The sequence below is a fragment of the Bombus bifarius genome, unplaced genomic scaffold (assembly GCF_011952205.1).
Source record: "Bombus bifarius isolate JDL3187 unplaced genomic scaffold, Bbif_JDL3187 scf7180000008199, whole genome shotgun sequence".
Taxonomy (NCBI): Eukaryota; Metazoa; Arthropoda; class Insecta; order Hymenoptera; family Apidae; genus Bombus; species Bombus bifarius.
The window spans coordinates 5,504,662-5,526,735 of NW_022884505.1; the positions used below are offsets into that span (position 1 = coordinate 5,504,662).

The window sequence follows — 22,074 nt, forward strand, 5'->3', positions numbered from 1 at the left end:
CTCTCGTACTTCGTGTTTCTCGCCGCCCAAGGCGAACGAACGAGATTAAACGAAGTTTACGAACCAACAATACGACGAGTACAATTTTCTCGACTTCTTGATTTCGATGTTGTCTAGCGCACAAAAGAATACGCTTTGATGTAACGACACAGTTGAAAGCTTATTCAAAGATACATACGAAAGCTTTTAGCAACGGATGACAGACCAACGAAGTTTCGTCGTGAATTCTAAAGTTTGTCTAAACTTTGCGTTCGAGGAAACTTGTTGCGGAAAAAGTTGATCTCCACGTCTATGTAACTATAACCAATATTTTTGAAATCGATATTTTTCATCTAAACATCCTTCGACGGAAGCTCGACGAAGCGTCGACTATGGCATGGTGGTGGATTTTCAAAGAAATATATATAGTCTGGTGGAAAAACTAAAAACGTGGCATATCGAGTCTTCCTTCGGCCGCGTTCTTCCGATATAACAGCCGAAATTCTATCGTCGCTCACGTTCGGTCAGACCGAGTGAAACGAAGGAGAAGGTGAGGACAGCTGATTTATTGATCTACGACTACGTTAGAGAGCTACCAGTGTATTTTTGGCGCAGCAAATTAAGTTGCTTATAACCGGAAGCCTAAGCTTTCCAACGACTCCTTTATACGCCAACTATCTTCCATATCTCGACATCTATCCTCGCGCCTTCTAAATCTCGCTCACTTTTATTTTAACACCCTGTATTGTGCATCTATACGGCTATGTGTGTTCGCTTTGTGCGACTATGATGTGCGCGGCCGCCCTGGCCTTTACTCGTACACCCGAGAATTCTAAAATAACGAACGGGACGGGGAGATCGGCATCGACCCGAGAAAGGAATGCATTTTCGCATCGAAGGATGCCGGATGACGTCACGCTCGAAGGCGAATTTGATCTCGAACGGCCGAGTTCGACGGATCGACCTCGTTTCCCTTCGACAGGGCTGTGTCGTGAAAATACGCGCGATTGGAAATTCGAGATGCGTGTAAAGAGATCTCGCTGGTGTTCCGGACAAATTTGCGGCCTCCGAATGACAGAGAATCCTCGCATTAGCGATTAAAGGGCTGTGCGCGGTAAAAGGATATTTGATAATTTAGTATTAACGGGGTAAGTCCAGTGGAAAGGTGAAATTAGACCCAGTGCTAGCTAAAATTTGTAGGAAAAATATTTCGGATGGTTGGCAATTTTAAACGATCGTTGTACTACCGTTGGAATAAAATGCTATTTTAGATACGAAGGAAATTCGCGGCGAGTAGAATATTTTTATCGTCGCGTTGTGACGCGCACGATAATATACTTGAACTTTGTGTTACGAATAGTATTTAAGATGTTTCTCGATAGCGAAAATAGATTAAGGAGAGAGCTAATATCGGAACTCAACGGTCTATAATATTTGCAAATTAAATTTATTTTCCTCGCGAGTATGGCTATTCGCGCGTAACAAAGTGCATCGTTCAAAGTTTTCCATCGCTTGGACTACTCTCCTTTATGAGCAAAGGATCGATCGAGCGAAACTAAACAGTCTTTCGATGGAAGGACGTATCATATTTTAAAGATAATTGTTTCGTCGTGTATCTGTGATAACTTTGCGATACTTTGAATTCGCTTCGCGAAAACGAACAAGACCAAATTCGTGTATCCGGAGTTGCAGTTTCTGTTCAAGATTTTAATATCGTTTCTCCGATACGATTACGTTTACCCTCCATTAAATTCTTTGGAATCTAACGTAACTTCTATGTTGGATAGCGAACAAAAATAAATTCAAATAAATAAGACAATTCAAATACAATTCTCGGTATTTTCAGTATCCTGCAAATAAAATACCGTTTTCAAAATCTTTCTCTCGCAATTAAAACATTTTATTTTCGACAGCGCACGAACGAACTAAAATAAAACAGGCTGGTGTTTGGTATTTACCGCTTGAAATATATACGAGAAATAAATATATTGGAATTTTGCGAGCATTAGATACAAAAAGTATACATCGCGGATGCTTTGCGAAGAACGCGGTCCTCGTTAAAGGCGAGATGGAATCGTCGATTCGTCTTCCGAATGGTTCAGACACCATACAAATTCATAATTTGTGGATATTTCCAAGTTTTGTTTCGACATCTTCTTTCGTGTGTTCGTTATGTGTGGAAAGCGCGTATTGGTGATTACGAAGCTTCTCTTATCGTATAGATATTGGTTTCCAATTAACATGTATCGACGATCCTCTACTGTACAAGACGTTCTATAACCTTTTGTTCAACCACGTAAAAGTCTTAATAAACGTTGCTCTAAATAGCGTTCCTTTTAAAGCCATAAAAAGTCGTAGAAGATTAGTTTCCTCTGTAGTAAAAATTTTCAAATCACCAACCATTTGTTTCGACATAAACTCAAACGAAAACGACAACTTTCTTTTCGTTCTCTTAATTCTTTCATATAACGCGGGAAATTTAGACAAATATAATTACTTCGAACTACTGACAACCAAATCGTTGCGTTCGCTTTAACAGGCATTACACGTTCTCCACATTTCCATTCAAGGTATAACCATTTTTAACGCTTTATACGTACGTTCCGTATTTCTATTTCAAAATAGAAGTAAGAAATATCGCTCTTTCTTTCAACGTTGTTTGATAAAATATTTTGCTTCGAATATCAATAATTATAGAAAGCTTTATTCTGCCAATATTCCTGCCCCTTTTTACTTTTCTCCTCATTTAATATTTTTCTTTCAAAGATATTTCGCTGGAACTAAAATTTAGTTTTTCGGGTTATCTCGTACGTTTTCATCTGTTATAATATCATCGAACGATGCCGTAAAAAGTTCTCGTTTTCTGGGATTGTCCCTTTACGGATATCGCTGGCACCGTTAGGTACGAGCGCGCAGATCGATACGAGTTTCCTCTGCCATTTGCTCGCGCTAATTGCCCCGTTCGTCGAGCGGCAAATTCGACAGTTTATCCTTCCTCGTAGAATTTTACGGTTAAAAATCGACGCCATCGTTTTTTAACAAATTTTCCCATTCGAGGTTCCGACTTCGATATTCGTTTGCATTCGCGCGTCGGATCAAAGAGGCCGTGGCAAAGGTATTTTCAAAATCCTTTTACCTCGAATCCGGTTGATTTTGCAGCAACGATACAAAGATGTAACGACGTTTGGAATCGCGGTTGTTGCATTCAGGTGAAATTCTCATTGATTTTACGCTTTCTTTTCGCGTCTTCCCTCGGAGTGATATTAGTAGATTCGCTTGAACGACGAACGCCACTTTCCAATCTTTCCTTTTTATAGATCCGCATGAATTCCGTACTTCGCATTTCACTTGCCACTGGCGTCAAGTTCCTGAACTTTACTTTTATGGTATCCCCTTGCGAAGAATTTCCTCGCGAGGAAACTCTCTGCTAAACCAACGTTTTGTCAAACGTGGAATTCGATGATTTTTAACGGCCTGGATCTTCGATCTTCGCTCGCCGCAAAACTTGAACTAGCGAGAAGTTTATTAAAATTTTGCGTCAAATATTTACAACTTTTATCGAATTCTCGACTTCGTGAAACGACAACTTTTTAAACATCAATCCGATCCGCGAGGCTCGTAAGCCTTTTAGCTTTTATGAAATTCATCTGATTTCGTCCGTAAGGAATTTACGAAAATGATCGTAAAATATTTGCTATTATCGTTCGACGATATTTCATCGAATGGAATCTTCGTTGGTTTTCAAAAAATCTAAGATTTATAGTTTCCACTATTGCCAACGCTTGTCCAACTCAATTGTAGAAAAAATAACAAATTCGCTGTCTTCTTATCAAATGAAAAGTTTAATCGAATAATATCCAATGTAAACGTAATTACAATATTCTTTCGTTCTCTTCTTCTTTCTAAAGAAATCAGTTTGAGGCGCTTCTTCGAAAAGGTAAGAAATCCCCAGGAAGATTCTCGCAATTCCTTCGGACGTTCCCTGGCGAAAACAGCGAGTATAGAATAAAATGAAAGTTAAATCGAAACGATGAATCCATTTCAAAAGTTACGTCTTTCCCTTTACACCCATCCGGCGAATACAATTTTACCTCCTAACTCTCGTCCTTTTCGAGAATCTGCCTGTAGCGATCTCGTAGAACCGGTGGAAAACAAAGACACGGTAAACTTTGAACGAAAGAAAAACGAAGCTCGTTCGCGAATTACAGCAATTTGCCTGGCAACGACGCGACGCGAACGCAATTTATTCGTTCGGGAATAAGTAACGGGTAAAAAATAATTCGTGCCATTTGCAACTACTTCGCGCGACTTTGCACTTCGCGGAAAAGAAGGGAAATTTCTTCTGTCGGGGGAGACCGTATCGGGGAAAAGTTGGGCCGCGATTCGAAACGTATTCGCGTTCTTTTACGAGCCAAGCTCGAAAATGTTGCACCAACCGGCTGCATTGTAATTTTCCAACCCTTCGATTATGCGGAATCGGGCTGAGCAGTTGCTTTACCGCCGTCGTTACATGCATAATCGCGCACGTGTGTATACTATTTTCCATCGTCGAGCGTGCGTTATATGCATGAAACACCTTTGTCGCCATTTTTCTTATCTGTCGGTTCGCGTATATAATGCGAGCGATATACAGGGTGTCCCGTCTTAATCGATTCACGCAGATATCCGCTAAACCATACGTTACTCGATAAAACGTTTCGGATAAAACTTGCTTCGTTTTTCTTTCGTTTCTTCGTGTTGCGATGGTCGACGATTTTATCCAGATGAACGGTGTCTTCGAGATTCCAAAGGTAAATACTTGGGTCGAGAAACGACTAGTTTCTTTTCAGTTGCGAGTGTTTCGCGTCAAATCGACTACGAGGTTATCAGCGGTAAAGTTAGATTTATACCGATTGGATTTTAGTGTACGTATTCGTTTCTTTGACGAAATTTAGCGAGTAAAGGTATGCGATCCCGTGACGTTAAAACTGCGTCATGTGTCGAGTTCTATTCCGTGTCTTTGTATTCGTGTTTCTGTATGTCTAGATACATTTTTGCTTTTTTTTCTTTTTGTAATTAGATATTCGTGGATTATTGCGATTGGCGCAGTCTTTAGGCGAGCCGTTACAATCCTTTCTTTCGCTCTGCTCATATTATCACATGGTATCTGTAGAAACGTTGAATTTTGTTGAGGTTATTTGATGTATAAACAGAGAAACTCGTGGATAAATTGTAAGGTAGAAAATATATTTAAATAGAAGTGTAATTATAAGTAAGAATACAATTTGAGCTGGTCCAGATCCGCACGCTAGCTGTGTTACCCAATAACTGAAAACCCCGAAGCCAACGTCGCCTGTCTACTGTTTATGGTCTGTCTTCGTCGCAGTCTTTTGTCTACACGCTGTCGATGGCTTCTTCAGTGCTTGAGAAAACTAAAAAGACCAGATGTAGAGTTTACTATGGATCTTTATGCTTCTGATTGAAGACCAGGTTCTTCTTTCCTTGTCCTTCGTATTACTCGATTTGATGAAATTAACATTGAAATATCTTTTAAACTAAGCATTTTCAAATCTTAGTGCTTTTTTATACACAAGTAAAAACAGCTTTAAACGGTGTATAAAAGGGTGTATAATGTTTTATAAAGGAACCATGAAAAAAGGTAATTAACTAGTTTGATTTATATTAAACGATCGAGTTAATGGCAGCGGCAGTAACGAATACTGCAAAAAATGTTAAGTAATTTTACAATCAAAGATTACTAAAAGTTATCAGAGTGTTAATAAGTAGGAATCAAAACCGTTTCTAAAATATATTTATCTTTTACAAAGATTTCTTTTATTTGTGCTAAGCGAATTAAAATTACTATAAAACGAGGAAAGTATGCGTCAAAATGGCACATTTACGTACGATGCACGAGGAAAAGTAGAAACGGGGAACGTGAAAATTGATTGTTCTTCGTCAGGCAGCACGCAACCACTAACTGTTAACCTACATGCGACCACCACGATGAACCTATTGATAAAAATAAGCTCGACGAAACGTTACATTACGTTCGGAAATTCCGTGTTTCGATAACAGTTCCGGGAACGTAACCGGTAGCACGAAATGAAAGTCAGACACACGATTCACTCACTGAACATGTAAATAAGTACTTCCCACGAATCGATACGTGGATTCGATGTCGCGACCAAAGATGTATAGAACATTTTATCCCATTAGCTAGATTCGCGTACGTATCATTTTCCTTTGAGAAAACTTTTATCGTTCTTATTTATTTTATTTGACGTAGAGTCAACGATTTTTATGTTCGCTAGCGACCGCGGTTAACGAAATACATGACAAAAATATAACATAAGAAAAAAATCACAGTGTAAATGTACTTTACATCTTATTGTAAAATAAGGCAAGTGAGAAACTCGAGTTATAGTATCTAGTAGCTTAATGATAATACTATCTAGTACCGTTTGGACGTATATCATATACAGTACAATTATAGTATAATACAGTAGAATATGCAGTATGTGTCGGAACTTGGTGATTAGTTTACAATATCATAAATAGTGATACGAATTAATACGTTTGAGAGAATAAAGAAGATTCTCACGATGTTGTTTACAACGTAAACATGTCTGAGTTTCGTTTGGAAAACCAAATGTAATTCCGTATTGGGGGACGTTACTACGATTAAAAGAATAATTTCCAAAGAGAATACAATTAAAATTATTGCACTTATTCGACTGATTTTTAGCTGTAAGATGAGAGCGTGTCAATTTAGCGCATCTAATTCCAAGTCTGGCGAGAGTGACTTGCTCCTTCCTGTTAAAAGGAAATGCCGAACTTGGTAAAACCTTAATTACATATAGGTAATTCCTTTGGAATAATACGGGTGAATCGGTAATTCTGGAAATTAATTTCATTAAATACGAAAGCGAATCGATAAGAGCTGCTAGTTCGGAAGTAACTCGTCGTTTATGGATCCGACAAAAAATATTTTATACGAAATATATCGTATTCATCGAAGCTCGTTAAACGAAAGCATTTTAATTTCTTACGTTTTCAATTTCCAAGTGGTTTGGTATAAACTATTTTTTAATCAAATCCACGAATAACGAGCTATTTCGGACAACAGCGATTCTCTCATCTTTTTGTGATTCGCTCATAGCGTGCATGTATATTTGCTCGAATTGGTTTCCAGGAGTTGTATTTGCAGGGAAAAAATATAACGAGCGAAAAATTCTTTAATTTAAGATAACCAGGCCAGATTCAATTCGAATAAAGAAATCTGTGTGTTCCCAATCGTTGAATCGCGTAAATAATAAAATCTTTCAGACGGATATTAATCTTGCGTATCGAATTGCGTTTGCAATATCTAAATTATTTTAGGGAAGATATACAAGTAATAACGTAAATCCCTTACTATTTTTAGTCTCTAAAGGTTATTCTCGATTATTAATTAGTTTTATTAACGCAAATTTATAAAAGTCATGGCTTTTAAAGTGTGACGATCGAGCGTTACTTTTTATACGATTTCTTCGTTTGAAAACAATTTCTTCGGGAAAAAATTAAAAGATTATCGGAGCATTCGCGAGCTTAAAAATATAGAAATCACTTGCGATTATTATCGTATAAAATCTGGTTTTCGTCACAAGTGGCGATTTTAGAAATAGGACTCACTTATCTCATCCGAGTAACGAGATGCTATTTCCATTCGCCCAACCTTTCTGTATATCGCTTAATTCAAAATGTTTTCGTTCTACCGAATTCATTCTTCTCATTTTTCTTGCTTTTCCTGTTCGAGTCGAACGACGAATAATGCATCGTAGAATGGTTTACCTTCATTTCGATCCTGTTTACCATGAATTATTTTCAGTAGTATCTGCGAAAATATTATTGTCGATCGAATTTTCCGACCTTCCTCTCTTCGTTTATCTTCTAATGAAAAATCGTCAGGCATAATACCGACCTGATAATTTCATTCATATTTCGATCTTCTGTTTATTAGAATTATACTGGAAGATTTATCTAGATTTAGAATTATACCGGAAGATTTATTTACCTTCGGAATCGGACTCTTTACCTAGAGGAGAAAAAAGGAGACAAAGATCAAAATGGAAAATTCTGCGTAACGTAAAATGAAAGGCAATTGTAGATAGCGATGGTAGATACGATAAGGCTGTTTCTTTGCACGTAGGTACATAGCCTGTTGATCTTATCGTTTTTCGTATTCATTGTTTCCTAATTCCTTTTTTATGGCGGCAGATCGAGTCGATACGTCGTTCGTGACACGTGTGAATTTGAGGGAGATCGATAGAAAGACATTGTAACAATTTTATTGCTGTTCGGCCACTTCCAATCGACAATTAGCCATTTTACCCGTATATTCATTTCGTAAACGATATAATTTTTAATTTGTTTATCGGTACGTTTCCTAGACACAGTTATCACGAAGTACGACAAGTTTACAGGTACTATGACTGCAGGGTAACTTAAATTCTTCTTCAAAAATGAAACGATTCTGCCTATATTTCCATCGACGAATATCCTGAAGCAAGAAGTTGTCGAGTTGATCGGAAAGTTCCGTTGTTAAAGTTTATTCGCAATTATCGGGATGAAGATCGTAATCATCGAGATGTAACCTACAAAAGTTATAAAGCCACAAAGCTCGGTTGAATAACGCGACAGAATTTTCCGAACGATTTAACGCGTTACCTGTGAACGCTACGATTTATACGTCCACGGATATCTGAAAATTAAAAACTTGAACATGTACCTACGAATATTTCAAAGATGTGCTAAATGCCACCACGATCCTGACGTACATCTCCAGAAATATCATCTAACGTGCATAAAGAAATTCGTGAAAACAGACGGAGACGGCATTGTTGCAAATTTAATAAAACTCTCGATCATCTCCAGAGACGAAATAAATTCGCGTTATCGGGAACGATTCGATCGATTCCGTTTGAAAATTGCGGAGGAGTCAATATGAAAGTTATTGGCTCCATTTACGCGGCATCGTATGGAAAAGAACTTTAACGGTGAACGCTCGTTTTAAACGTTAACGTCGAATGAAATTCCTTTGTCGTTCTATTATCCATTTATATAATCGCTTTCAGCCCGACAAATTTATTTGCAACGTTACCGCGATATCTGATCCGGCCCCCGATATAATTTTGCAACACGTTTACGAATATCACCTTGTCGCGTGCGCGGTACCGCGCCGCGAATTCTCGCTTATCGGATCTTGATCCTGCAACGGCGATAAAAATTTGTAGAAAACACAACGGGGATATATCTCGTGTCGAGGATCGTTATACACAGGCTAATATTATCATAGGTATAAAGCTGGCACGAAACAACGCTTCCGAAATATCCGTCGGGCACCACCGTTAAACGGATTATTTCCATTCGATGAATAGCTTTTTCAATAATGCGAGAAACAGCCGCGTTTTTGCGGTAATTGGAAATCAAGAGGAGAATCGAAAGTATTTTGACGGGAAACGTCTTCTTGCTATGCTCTTTATTTATTTATCTTCCCCACATTTTTTTTTTTTTTTAATTTTACTTGTGTCGAGTCTCGTCCAGCTCTGCGGGTTATTAGCGACTACAGTCTCGTACAACTGTATTTCACAGGCTTATACAGTATCACATTAGACCGGTATTTTATCGTTTGGTAAGTAAGTAATACGTAGATACGATATTTACAATTGTAGCGATTTCAGGTACTTGCTTGTCCGACACTGCTCTCCTGCTGCCGCAGCGGCGGAGTGTCTACGAGGATTTCTCCATGTACAAAGTAAAAAAAAAAGAAAGGTACTTGCTTGTGGCTAGATCAGTTAAAAAGGTTCGTGGCTTTTAGAAACTGTCGAATCTTACTTAGGATCGTCTTGAGATTACTTGGAACGTCGTGTCGTTGCCTTCCGCTTCGAAGTTTTAGGCATTCGATTGGTAGGTTTTGTCTATTTTTGTTTTCCTCGATCGCAAACTTCATATTAGGCGTGATTTTATAATTTTCTTTGACGTCGAAGAATTTAGATTTCGCGTAGATATTAGTTTGTTTTTTGAATAAGTTGCAGTATCTTTTACGCGATGTCAGAGCTATGCCTGGATTCGGCTTATATCGATATTTGTACCTTTGACATTTCTCTCTATACAAAATCTTTACTTCTTAGTTGATAAACAAGATTCTGTCAGGATATTGATCAACCTAGAATAAATAGGCTGCAAATAAACGATTAAATGGTATAATGCAATTAAATCGCTGTATACAATCGTATCTCTGTCCGAATAAAATTCGATTTTAATCTTGCTAAAAGCAGCTGCATGTTTTCAGCGATATCAAAAGCAGAAAAACGTCGAACCTGTCATTAGATTTGACGGATTTGGTAGTTGTACCGTTAATCCTATATCGCTGAATTTATCCACAAAGAAAAATGATACAGCGCTGTTTAAAAAGATAATATTTTTTTATCGATGAAATTTCCTTTTTGCGTATTAGCTGTTTTTTATTCACAACGTCTCCTTCCTTCGATCGATTAAATTGTTCTTCGTTAAATTAGTAAATAGAAAACTACGAGAAAGAAGCGAAAAAATGCGTTATAAAACTGTATGAGAAAGCTTACGTTGGAAAATACAAACGAATCGGATCTACTTTCTACTTTTCTTCGAAACGGTAAAATAAAATTAGCTCGGTAATTGAGTGAAGAAGAATTCGATGGTATATCGATGAAAATTCGAATCTGGGTCGCTCGTGGCTCTTTTCTCAATGAAACAGAATCACGGCATAGTTTCTCCGCAAACGTTTACCGAACCGAAAACCCGTATCGGTTCTCAGCGGTAAACGCGTGCAAATTCCATCGAGTTCCCTCGGAAAATTACACCGTAGAAAGACCGTTGAACGAACGATTCGTTTCTCGGTGAATTACAGGCTTCTCGAATCCCCTCTTAGGAAACCGAGGGTGAACTTGCGAGCATCATCTAGCCAGAAAGTCTATTCGATCTATTTTAAGCTCTGCGAGCTGATTCGTCCCGTGCAATAAGACGCTCTGTCTTTTCCAACGCTTCGAACGTTTGTTCTCTGTTTTTATTCTCTTTTCTTCTTTCTTCTTTATTCTTCGTGACATCGAACGATATATTGTTTGTTGACATCGATTAACGGGGTTGTTTGGTTTGATAGATCAAGAATTAGGTACTTTTAAACCTTCTGTCGATGTACAATCGATACAGTATAAGCAAAATAGCTGATAGATTCGCAGTGTGAAGTCAAAGGACCGCGTTATCCGCAACCTTCTCTCAAATCAAGTCATTGCCTTTCGTTAGCACAACGATATTTTATCGATGTATACACTGCTGTGAATAATTATAAATTCAAACGTATTTTCTGCGATATCTCTTCGATATTTCCAGGAAACCACTGATCATACCTGAATACGTTAAGCGAAATTGCGTTTGTAAAGGGTAAATCGAACGTTATAGAATATTAGGAGATGTTACGTGGCAAACTATCGCCTTTCGTAACCGAACCAGAAGCAACAAAGATAATCTTTCGACGAAACAATGTTCCTATTCGTACCAACCGTCGCTATAAAAAACGATTTCACAAGATTTCAGGAATAGAATTATTATTCGATCGAGAAGCTGGACTAAGGAATTTCAGCAGGGAAAGCTTACGATCGGTAAAAGCCAGGTTTAATGCAGCTTTTTAAATATGGTTGAACTTAAAAAAATATATTCGAAACTTTGAGCAAGATAGTGGATAGCATACCTAACAGATTAATAGAAGTAATGAAAAATAAAGGAAAATCCAGCGAATATCGAATGAAAAGCTAGCGAAATTAACATTGAGTTTATATATTTTCGCATTTATATTTTCAAAAACGCAATTTTCTTAATAATATTATTTATATATATATATATATAATTTTAATAATAAATTAAACAGAATTTTAAGAAGTAAGGATAAATTAAATCGCATTCCATTTCGAAGAACTGAAAGCGACCTAATTGAAACTGATTCATCTTTATTAGTTTTTAATTTTGTAAGTAATGAAATTTTCGATCACAAGGCAACACAGTTAACCAAGGTTAAGCAGGGTATAAGAATGAAAAATTGCTTGGTGCAATCTTCTCCACTTTTTACAAATTCTGCAGGGACACTGCAAACACGCCTGCAGAACATGGCGATGTATCACGCGTCCCTCTTCTTTGGAGAAATTGCTCCACGACCCTAAACCTCGAGGGGTTTCTATCAAAAATCTAGCCTTGCCTTACCTCCACGATATGTCAGTCGCTTTCAGGACCAGAATGAAACTCCAAATCCTAATTAAAATCTGAATGTTTCCTTCTTTTTTCCAAGATCTGAACTGCCCAATAAATTAAAAATGCAAGGGTAGAGACGAAAATCTCACTATCTACTAACATTTAGTAACTTAACAATATAGGGTGTCGTATCGCTAAATTTTTTAATCTGCCTATGCGAAGATTTCTCTTTTTATTCCCTTTTTTATTCCCTTAATTATTTCCTTTTTCACTCGGCGAGGTTTTAATAAAGCTGCATGTAAAATAACACTATCACCGACGATCATTTTGATAAGAGAGGATATTCTGCGTGTTACTTAAGAAAATTTAAATAGCTTTCGTCCGATAATAACATCGTCCCATTTTCTATATTTTTCCGTAATTTATCATTACGAGCATTCATGCAAATTCATATTTTTACGAATATAATCGAGAAGATGGAATCTAACTAGAAATCTATTTCGCCTGTCACAGTAGAAAGAGAAAATTATAAAAAGTACTTATTTGACGCGTTTTATATATCTTGAAATCTTAGTTTTATCTTCTCGCGTGTTTTAGCATATCGCGCGCGCTCTGTACAGTTTTGCAACTCTACGTTTCCTATGAATGCGTAAACATTCGCAAGCTAGATACGAAATTAAAGCGATGCGCGACGGATAACGATGAAATTCTTTTCCGAATATTAAGTAGGAATATAACGAGTAAAACGTATTGACGCGTACGTTTTGTTTGATTTCAGCCGGTGGGTTTCGTGACTTTTCACACGAGGGCCGGCGCCGAGGCAGCGAAACAGGACCTTCAGGTAATACTCCGTTTCTCGTAGGTATTCGAGAGAGAAAAAGCTGCTCGATAAAACGCGAGAGCTCCCGCGGGCTCCCTTACAATTATATGGCCATACTTTCTCTCATATTATATATGAATATACATACACATACGTACAAACAATGGCCCGCAATTTTCTTCTTCCTCCCTTATATATATTATATATTCTTTTTTTTTTTTTTACAATCTTTTGTCTCTCTCAAAGTATCATATACATATATGAAAATACACACCCTTGCCTTAGATTCCAGCTGGCACGGGTTAATGCTACGTAGCTATTTACCTTTATCAATTACCATACACGTACTTACACACACACTCTTTTTCTTCTTCCATTTATTTTTCCATTATATAATATATATATATACATATTTAATTATATATATATTATACGTAAAAGTTTCTTTCTGTTTTTATATACTACAATTAGCTTCCTCCTGTAATCTTCTCTTTTTTTTTTTTTTAACCTGGGACGAATCCGTAGTATAAATTACCTTGTTTCTCCGTATACGTATACCAACATCATACTGTAATAACGCTGGTTGCACCGTGTGATACTACCCATACTGAAATATACATATATATGGTGTTGTTTTTTGCCTTTTAATAAGCGTGTCACATCCCCCGTTTTAGCCTTTGAAATCACCCCCTTGTCTCTCTTTCTCTCTCTCTCTCTCTCTCTCTTTCTCTTTTTCTCTCTCTCTCTCTCTTACACCCCTGTCGAGTTTTCAAGTTTGATACAAAAATCGTTTACATATGTATAGAAGTATATGACGTTTAATCTATGGACTTGGATCTTGTACAAATACATTCTGTTAGATTTCAACGATACAATAGACCATATATACGTGTGTAGTAAACAAGTATGTTCGACTCTGCTACGTTCTTGCGATCATGTTCCAGCCAATTATGCTTTTCCAACGTTAAAAATCATCTTCGGTTCGAACGAAATAAAAAGAATTGTTATTCGTATGCACGTTCACCTTTCGATTTTATGGCGAACATCCTCTTAAAACGTAACAAATATTTTCCATTCGTCGAAATGAGAGAGGAATTGGAATATAAAATTTCAAGGATCGTAGCACGGTACGATAATCTTCTCATCGTGTAATAAAGTTACGAAGAATTCGGAATTAACGGCTTGGAAAATAATTATCGCTTTACCGTCGCGAGATTTCTTGTATTTCTCACGACAGATACAAACGATATTTATATAGCTTGATCTTTTAATGGGTGATGAATTTTAATTAATTGCATCGTATATAGCGATATGTAAAACGTGAAGACGATATTGTAATCGATAGCTCCTTGAACCTTTCTTCCTCGTGCTACTTGTTCGCTGTGGAAAGATTAAGCGTACATCTATGAATTACTCACACACGTATACGTACGATCCTTCTTTTTTATCACACCACTGCAATTGACCTCACGCAATTTGCAATGTCTTTATAACCCTGTGTAACCGGTTACGTACGAGAGAGACTCGAAACATCCTCTTGTCGGATGGACACGTACGCTGAGAACAGCCTGAAACAGACTAACGAACGACCCACTTCTATCGATAGCCACTGTACTAACAGAGACACGGATATACAGACACTTACATGTATACACGCAGAAAACACACACACACACACCATCTTGTGCTAATTTTCCTGTAACTCCGTCACCCTTGTTCGTCCCCTATCGTCGCTCTTACCCTACGCATCGTTTTATACGACACTTTCGTTGCCAGTCGTCAATCCGATGATACAGTACTAGAACAATAGTAATTAAGGTGGTAAATAGAGTTTCATTTACTTTTTGTTTAATTCTCGATCGATAATTTAAATATGGCTGATCGGGTTACACAGGTAATTACGTATATGATTGCTCGAGTTTCAAGCGTCTTATTTTTATTTTGTATTTTACATCTTGTACGATAAATCGTACAAAACCGAACTTGAATTATCCGGTGTGGGTTACCCAATTTAATATTACCTTGTATTTTATGCTTTATACGATAATCTGTGCCTATAAGACGGAGAATAGCAAACAAATTGAAATTAAACGAACAAAGTAAAATAGGAGAGCGAAATTAGATTGGATAACCTATTCCGATATAACCTACGATATATCCTGTTCTAGTAATCAATTCAAATTGTTGCGGTCATCTACCAATCCCAATACCAATTGAAAGTTCGGTTTTATTACTAAAGAAACCCTCCGTTCGACGATTATCGACAAGCGTTTAAAACGTAACTAAAATCGCCGTGTAAAACTGTCCATCGCAAAAGTTTCAAAATTCCAAATTCACCAAGAATCGAAAATTCCTCTCCTCGACAAAATCACAAACGCTTTACCGCTATTTAGTAACGAAAGCTAAAAGCGCGAGGTCACGAGTACCAAAAATTCTCCGCGTCTCGAAGCTATTTCTCTTCGAACCCTTCTAATTGCAAACAAAATACAACGAAAATCTACTTCGAAGCTTGGCTGGCGACGAAAGCGTAGATCGATAGAATTCCTTCGAGCGTAATTTTGCCGCCACTCACACTCTCTGCCTTTTCTCTCTTTCTTCTCCTCTCACCAATTCCAAGCATCCACGTGTGCTCCCGGTTTACTAATTTAGGGAATCTATTTGCAGCAGGGGGTTAGATTCGATCCTGATATGCCACAAACCATACGTTTGGAATTTGCAAAAAGTAACACAAAGGTTAGCAAACCCAAGCAACCAGCCGCTGCAGCAGCCACCTCGCACCCTGCTCTGATGCACCCTCTAACTGGACGTAAGTATGCACCGCCACTCGTTCACTCGCTGGATACGTCTCACTACTATTCTCACCCACTGCACCGAACTACAACGTATCTTCCTCCCTGTTGTTTCTCTATCTCTTTCTCTCTACTTCTTCCACCACCACCCGTCATCTTGGAGCGTATCTTCCTCCTATTTCTTTCTTCTTTTTTTTTTTATTTCTTTCTCTTCGTCTGACGTTCCCGTCCACCAACCCCACACGTCCCCGAGTTTGAACCCCTTACGACATTCGGTAATCAAGGCATCGGACAGCGTGGATATAGTACGATAAAATAAACCATATCTTTGTATTATATTGTATATGGTAGATGTGGCATGGATATGGTAGAATGGCATTAAGGGACGATAGCGTGAAACGCGAAAGGTTTGATGAATTTCTGTTCTTTCTTCAGGTTCTCGCGAACATGTTTCCTTTCGTGATGTTTAAAAGCGTTTCTTCGGTCATGTTTATCAATTTGTTGCAGATCTATGATTTTTATTTAACGAGTTAATAAATAGATGGTGTATTTATTATTTAACTGTAGATCTGTACCAGATCCATCGGGTCCCGCAGTTTTACTTTTGCAGTTAATAAAACCATTCGGCTGCTTTTGACGACGTTAACGTTGATTTTTATTCGGAGGAAAATACGATCATACGTGGTTATTGATTTCAGTAATAGTGCTTTGTATGGAACCTTCCATATTTGATATTTTATATAGACGACTATTGATAGCTCGATAAATTAATAGCCAACTAAATCACGAATATATTTGTTTCTTTATAAAACTGGTACTAGATCTTAATACGTTATACGTATTTCGTGAAAAATTACAAAGTTCTAATTATTAATAATCGATGACTTTTCTACGACTGAAAAACGTTCGACTTTCATAGCGTCGATTAAAATACTTTTTCCAGTGTTAAACAGCGAATGAATCTAGCAATATCATTTTATAGTTACGTATGTATAAATGTATTTATCTACTTACTCAAATTGCAAATCTCTGTTTAATGGACATTTTTCAGTCAATGAAATTTACATATAGTTTACTGCGAAGAATTTAAATTGCAACATTCATAAAATATATAGTGGGAAATTTAAGATTAATCGGCAAATTTCCTTAATTAATAAACCAACGATTAAATAACGGCATAATTTATTTAAAATTCGAGTTAGTGTCGCGATCGAAGCGATTATTTTGACAGGAGTCTGAACAGAACATTAATATCAATCCCATTTCATATATTACCGAAATAGAACATACAATACCACGGTGGCAACATCGCCGGAAAATTAATTATCGTACTTCCACCGCTGTCCGATCAGTTTGATACGTGTGGGCATGCGTTTTCCTCGCGTTCTTTTTGGGTTACCTTGCGAAACAATAGACGTCGATATTAACTCTATCGATCATCCATACAATCAACATTGGCGATGCAGTCGAACGTAACTAAAATTCGAACGAATAGAACAATGCGCTCTTTGTCAGAATGAAAAAGAGCCAAAAAGAGAAAGAGAAAACTCGAAAAATTGTTGCGTCCGTCCGTATCCTTGCCAGTGTTTTAATCGTTACTTTAAGCCATTAAACGAGTCTTTGACCCTTTGTACTCCTCCGATATTATCTCGAAATTATTTGTTTCTATTGCCATCGATAAACTATCGTACAAATAAATTCGTGAACATTTGTAACCTCTTCTCCTCAAAGTAAAATTCTACGTTATAAAATGGTAAATCAAGCCAATCGTATGGAATAATTTACAGAGTGCAAGGGGTTAAGTGAGAAAAAAGGAGCTAGAGAAAGAAGTCTGTAAAACATAAAACTTGTAAAAGTTTAAATTTGTAAAATATTTTGCTATTTAAATAGGAGGAAAAAAAGAGCTAGAGAAATAAATTTAGAAAACCGAAGGAAATGATTTACTTTTGAGAAAATTTCATTCGATATAAATAGATTTCGTGCACGATGGCTAACTTTTTGAGTAAGAGTTAGAGTTAGGTCGCGTAGGACACGGAAGTAAATCGAGGATGCGTCTAGTGGAATGCGATGCGAATCGATCTAGGGAGATAAAAGGGGAACGGTGTGAAGCTCGAGTGGATTCCCTTTGGATGGTTGTTTTACATCGGTAGTAAATATGCATTCGTCGTGTCGGTATGGTGAAGAGACTTCTTGAAATAAGGATAAGCCACGCGGTCAGGACAGTGAATTTTATTGGTCGACGTTCGATATCAACCAGTTCGACGATATCGATTACCGATAGGCTACGGCCACGTAAATATATAAAAACGTCAATTTTCCAACGATATCGAGACGATGGCTCGAAGTGGAAAAATTGTCTACGGATTTTACGATGCGCAGCGAAGTCGTAAAACGTCGCTTGCTTCCATTTACCGGACATTTACCCACTGTAACGCACACTGCCGAATATTTCTGTGAATCGTAGGTTTCCCCTCTCCCCGCAAATACTATTTATTTCATTCGTTTAATTTCAAAATTTTAATATTCCAGCCGAAATTAATCTTTCGATAAAACGTTTCTGTTAGCAAAGGCAACAGAACGCAGAAGTGGGAAAAAGTATGAAAAGTATCAAATGATCCACTCGAACATACGATACTTGAAGATATATAGGAAGATGTGTAGACACCTATTTCACGTGGTAATATTTAATCGATACGATCAAGCATAATTATTAATTATCTAATGTATGGGTAGTACATGATCAAGTTTAGTAATAGCGTTATAAATGATAGTATTAAATGTACAGTATTATACGCGTGAAATTTACGACACGCCTGATTATGGTTCGTTATATTCCTCTTGAAATAAACGGCGATACTTTCGGTGATACCGTGAGAAGCCAACCCGCTGTCAAACTATCCAACTATCCTAAAGAAGCCCCTTCTCGGCACGGTAGGGGCTGGTCTCAAATTCGTGATCGATACCATACGTTTCTCGCGAACGCAAACATCGGCTTTCGCTTCCTAATTAACACTTGGTAATTAACTAACGAATATTCTCTCGCTCTTTCCTGTAATCTATGCTGGTTAATTCAATTTATTCGTTTGTTTAGTTTAAAAATATAGTGCACTGATCTACAGGGTGATTGGTAACTGGTGACACAAGCGGAAAGGGGGTGAAGAAGAAGTCGAAAATATAGAATAAAATTTTTTTTTTTTTTTTTTTTTTTTAATTTTTCCATCGAGACAACGATCTACAGCGAGATCCGTTATAACGTGCCGCACGCGTACCGAGCGAAAATTCAAAGTCGATTTTCTCGAAAACAAAGCCTCGAACGAAAAATTGTTATTCTATATTTTCGACTTCTTTTTTCGCGTAGAATCACCCCCTTTCCGCTTGTACCACCAGTTACCAACCACCCTGTATATTTCATAATTCCCTTGTGAATGACAAAATCTAAGAACTCGTTATGGAGCACTTTCGACGATTCGAAAGTTATTAGTTGTAAAAAAAGATAATAATATTTCGTGATTCGTCTAGAAATTGCTACGTAAAATTGTCGTAACTGTATAATAATATAAATATCGTGTAAAGTATTACCAATTACGGAATACTAGTGTAGTATAAAAGATCGTGATAAGAAGTATTCCTTTTAAATTCTGTTTTCAATTACCAGTTTCTAAATACCAGTAACTTATTAAGTGGAATATTTCGATCAACCAAAAAATAGATTTATTCTCGCAACTTAATAAGCGATCCCATGCGATTACTTATAAATAATTCGAAAATAAAATTAGAAGGAAAAGGAACTTGTCACTCCGTCGCTCTACTAATATTAGAATCTACAGTGGCAAAACGGTAAATTTTAAAACGTTAAATATCCCTTAACCCAGATGCTATTTTTAATATTTTCCAGATTAGTTTCGTTCTTTATTTGCAATTTATCTACGGAATCTACTTCGATAAAATTTTGATATTCGCTTGTTATCTCAACTGTAGAAATCGTGGAATGCCACGAAAAATCACGAAATTAACACAAAAATAATTTTACGTTACGTTAAATAATCAATTTTCTGGAAAATTTAATTGACGCGAATACCTCACATTTTAAATATATCAATAATATTATTTTGAGAAATGTCGTAAGACAAAAAATATTTAGGAAGATCTTGGTTAAATCGTACACTTAGTTAACAGGACGTTAAAACGTTCACCCAATATGCGTCTTCTTCGTACCAAGCCTCCGTTGCGTAATAATTCATCAAGCAATTGTATTAGGAAATTACTATTTACAGATTATAGACTTCTGTAATCTTTCATCGAATGGAGTAATCGTTTGCTTGAAAAATTGTATTTGTTTTATTACCAAACTCGTTACCGTTGTATGAACGTATTTATTAGCATCGGCAATGTTTTAACTTGTGATATCAGCGATATCAGTAAATTGACGAGTTACAAGTCGTAGTAACAGTAGGTTACAGACTTTTCTTTCTTCGTTTTTCATCGAATAGAATAATCGCTTTACTCGTATAACCTGAAATCGTGAAATTTGTTACACCGTTGTATAAAAATATTTATTAACGGACTGTGGATTTTCACGCAAGCTCGTATTTTCGAGAACGTAACGAAGAAAATAGAACGTAGGTGGAAAATTGCTTCGTTCACCAAGTATCACAGAAACCGCTGACTATACTTCGAATATCTTATACATTTTTTCACATTACGCGCATCCTACGCAGCACTTTCGAATTTCCTATAAACGCGCAAAAGTGCGCGATCCGTTTATTAACGTCCGTGATCCGTAACTCGTAACTCGTAAAACTTCGCTAGTGAATAATAGCTGAATTTTTTACAAGAGCGTCCATGGGTGCAGAAGTAGCGCGAAACAAAGTTACCTGATCGAATCACGAGATAGGAAAAAAAAGTTGGTTAAATCGAACGCTTAAGAAGTTGCAGGAGAGGCTACTTGTGAATAAAACATGTCCGGTCGATCCGCGTATAGGAGACGCGGAGGCGCGAAAGCTATCGGAGAAAAAGAATCGGGCGAGCATCGAGACCTTGGCGGACTGTGCGTTGAATTATTGAGAGCGCCTCGGTAAAAATAGCGCGATTTCCGCGTGAAAAGTCGCAGCTACTTCGATTTCGAGCGTTATGCCGATAGGCGTGCGTCGAATTTCCCACGCAGAGCCGGCCGTGTACTCTCGTCGAGAACGTCGGCGAATTCTCCCCTTGGAAAACCCCCTTTCATCTCTCGATGAAAACGAAAAGACAGAGGAAGGATCCGGTTAAAGGAGTATCGACGGTGTAATTGAAACGTCAATTCCTGTAGCGTGCGCGTTTCGAAAATATCGAAGTGTGTTGGTAAGTGGCCGATATAAAAATCGCACCGAGAACATCCTTTTCTCTGCGCGGTGGGCGTCTGTGTGTTTCGCGCGGCGATCGAACGCAAACAGATGGAAATAAGCGAGAAAAGAAAAAGTTACCTCGGACGATATGAGATGAGAATATAAAACCAGTGAAAAAATTCGATTACCGCTGATCGCGTCGAGGTAGCTTCTGTTTCGCAAATAGTTAAAGCTAGGTTTGTTTTCGATTCGATATCCTGGTTATTTGGTTATTGCTACGTTCGTGCCTTTAAATATAGAATTTGAATATCGTTGAGGGGAACGGCGATCTTAAGAATTTGGTTTCACATCGGTTACTTTGCGCGATAGTTTGACATTCTATTAGATATGTACACAGTCTGATTTTTGAGTTGCTATTTACCTCGTATTACAACTCGTCGTATCGCCGATCAACGGCGATCGTTTAAAATCGCCGTTGATCTTATGGAGACAAGATTAGCCGAATAATTTGGCAATAGTCTTTTGCGTCTAATTAGGCGTGGTCTCCTTCGCGTATACCCGTTCTTTCGTCGATTTTAATTCGTTCAATTTCGATCGATACTCGGAGCACACCGACAGGTTTCTTATTTCCATCTCGAGCGAAAAGAGAAATTCGATCTGCGCAAAGAAACTAAAAGCTTAAATCTACGAAGCGTCGACCCATTCGTTGATGCGACTAACACAAAAATAGGAGTTAATCTCCATGAACCGAGAAAAAGAAACAATAGAGGTAAAGCGCTTTCTATTTTCCAATCCATATTTCTCTGGAGCATGGATGGAGGTGCGGAGATTATATATTATGTATCAAAATACTACACTGCTCTTCTTAATTGAAATTACCATTTCGAAACTGAAATAAGCTGAAACCTGCGTCGTTTCTTCTTCC

The 22,074-nt window shown here is 37.5% G+C and overlaps 1 protein-coding gene across 5 annotated transcripts in view; it reads left to right on the forward strand.

The window, feature by feature from the left end:
- The window catches only part of LOC117210306 (protein couch potato), a 181,303-nt gene that overhangs the window by 125,645 nt on the left and 33,584 nt on the right, over positions 1-22,074 (forward strand). For 4 of the 5 annotated variants that reach the window (XM_033453213.1, XM_033453216.1, XM_033453215.1 and 1 more), the window contains exons 4-5: positions 12,995-13,057; positions 15,701-15,842. In XM_033453213.1, coding sequence (XP_033309104.1) covers positions 12,995-13,057; positions 15,701-15,842 — 205 coding nt within the window. The remainder of the gene's footprint in view (positions 1-12,994; positions 13,058-15,700; positions 15,843-22,074) is intronic. The other variant, XM_033453214.1, reaches the window with a different exon arrangement.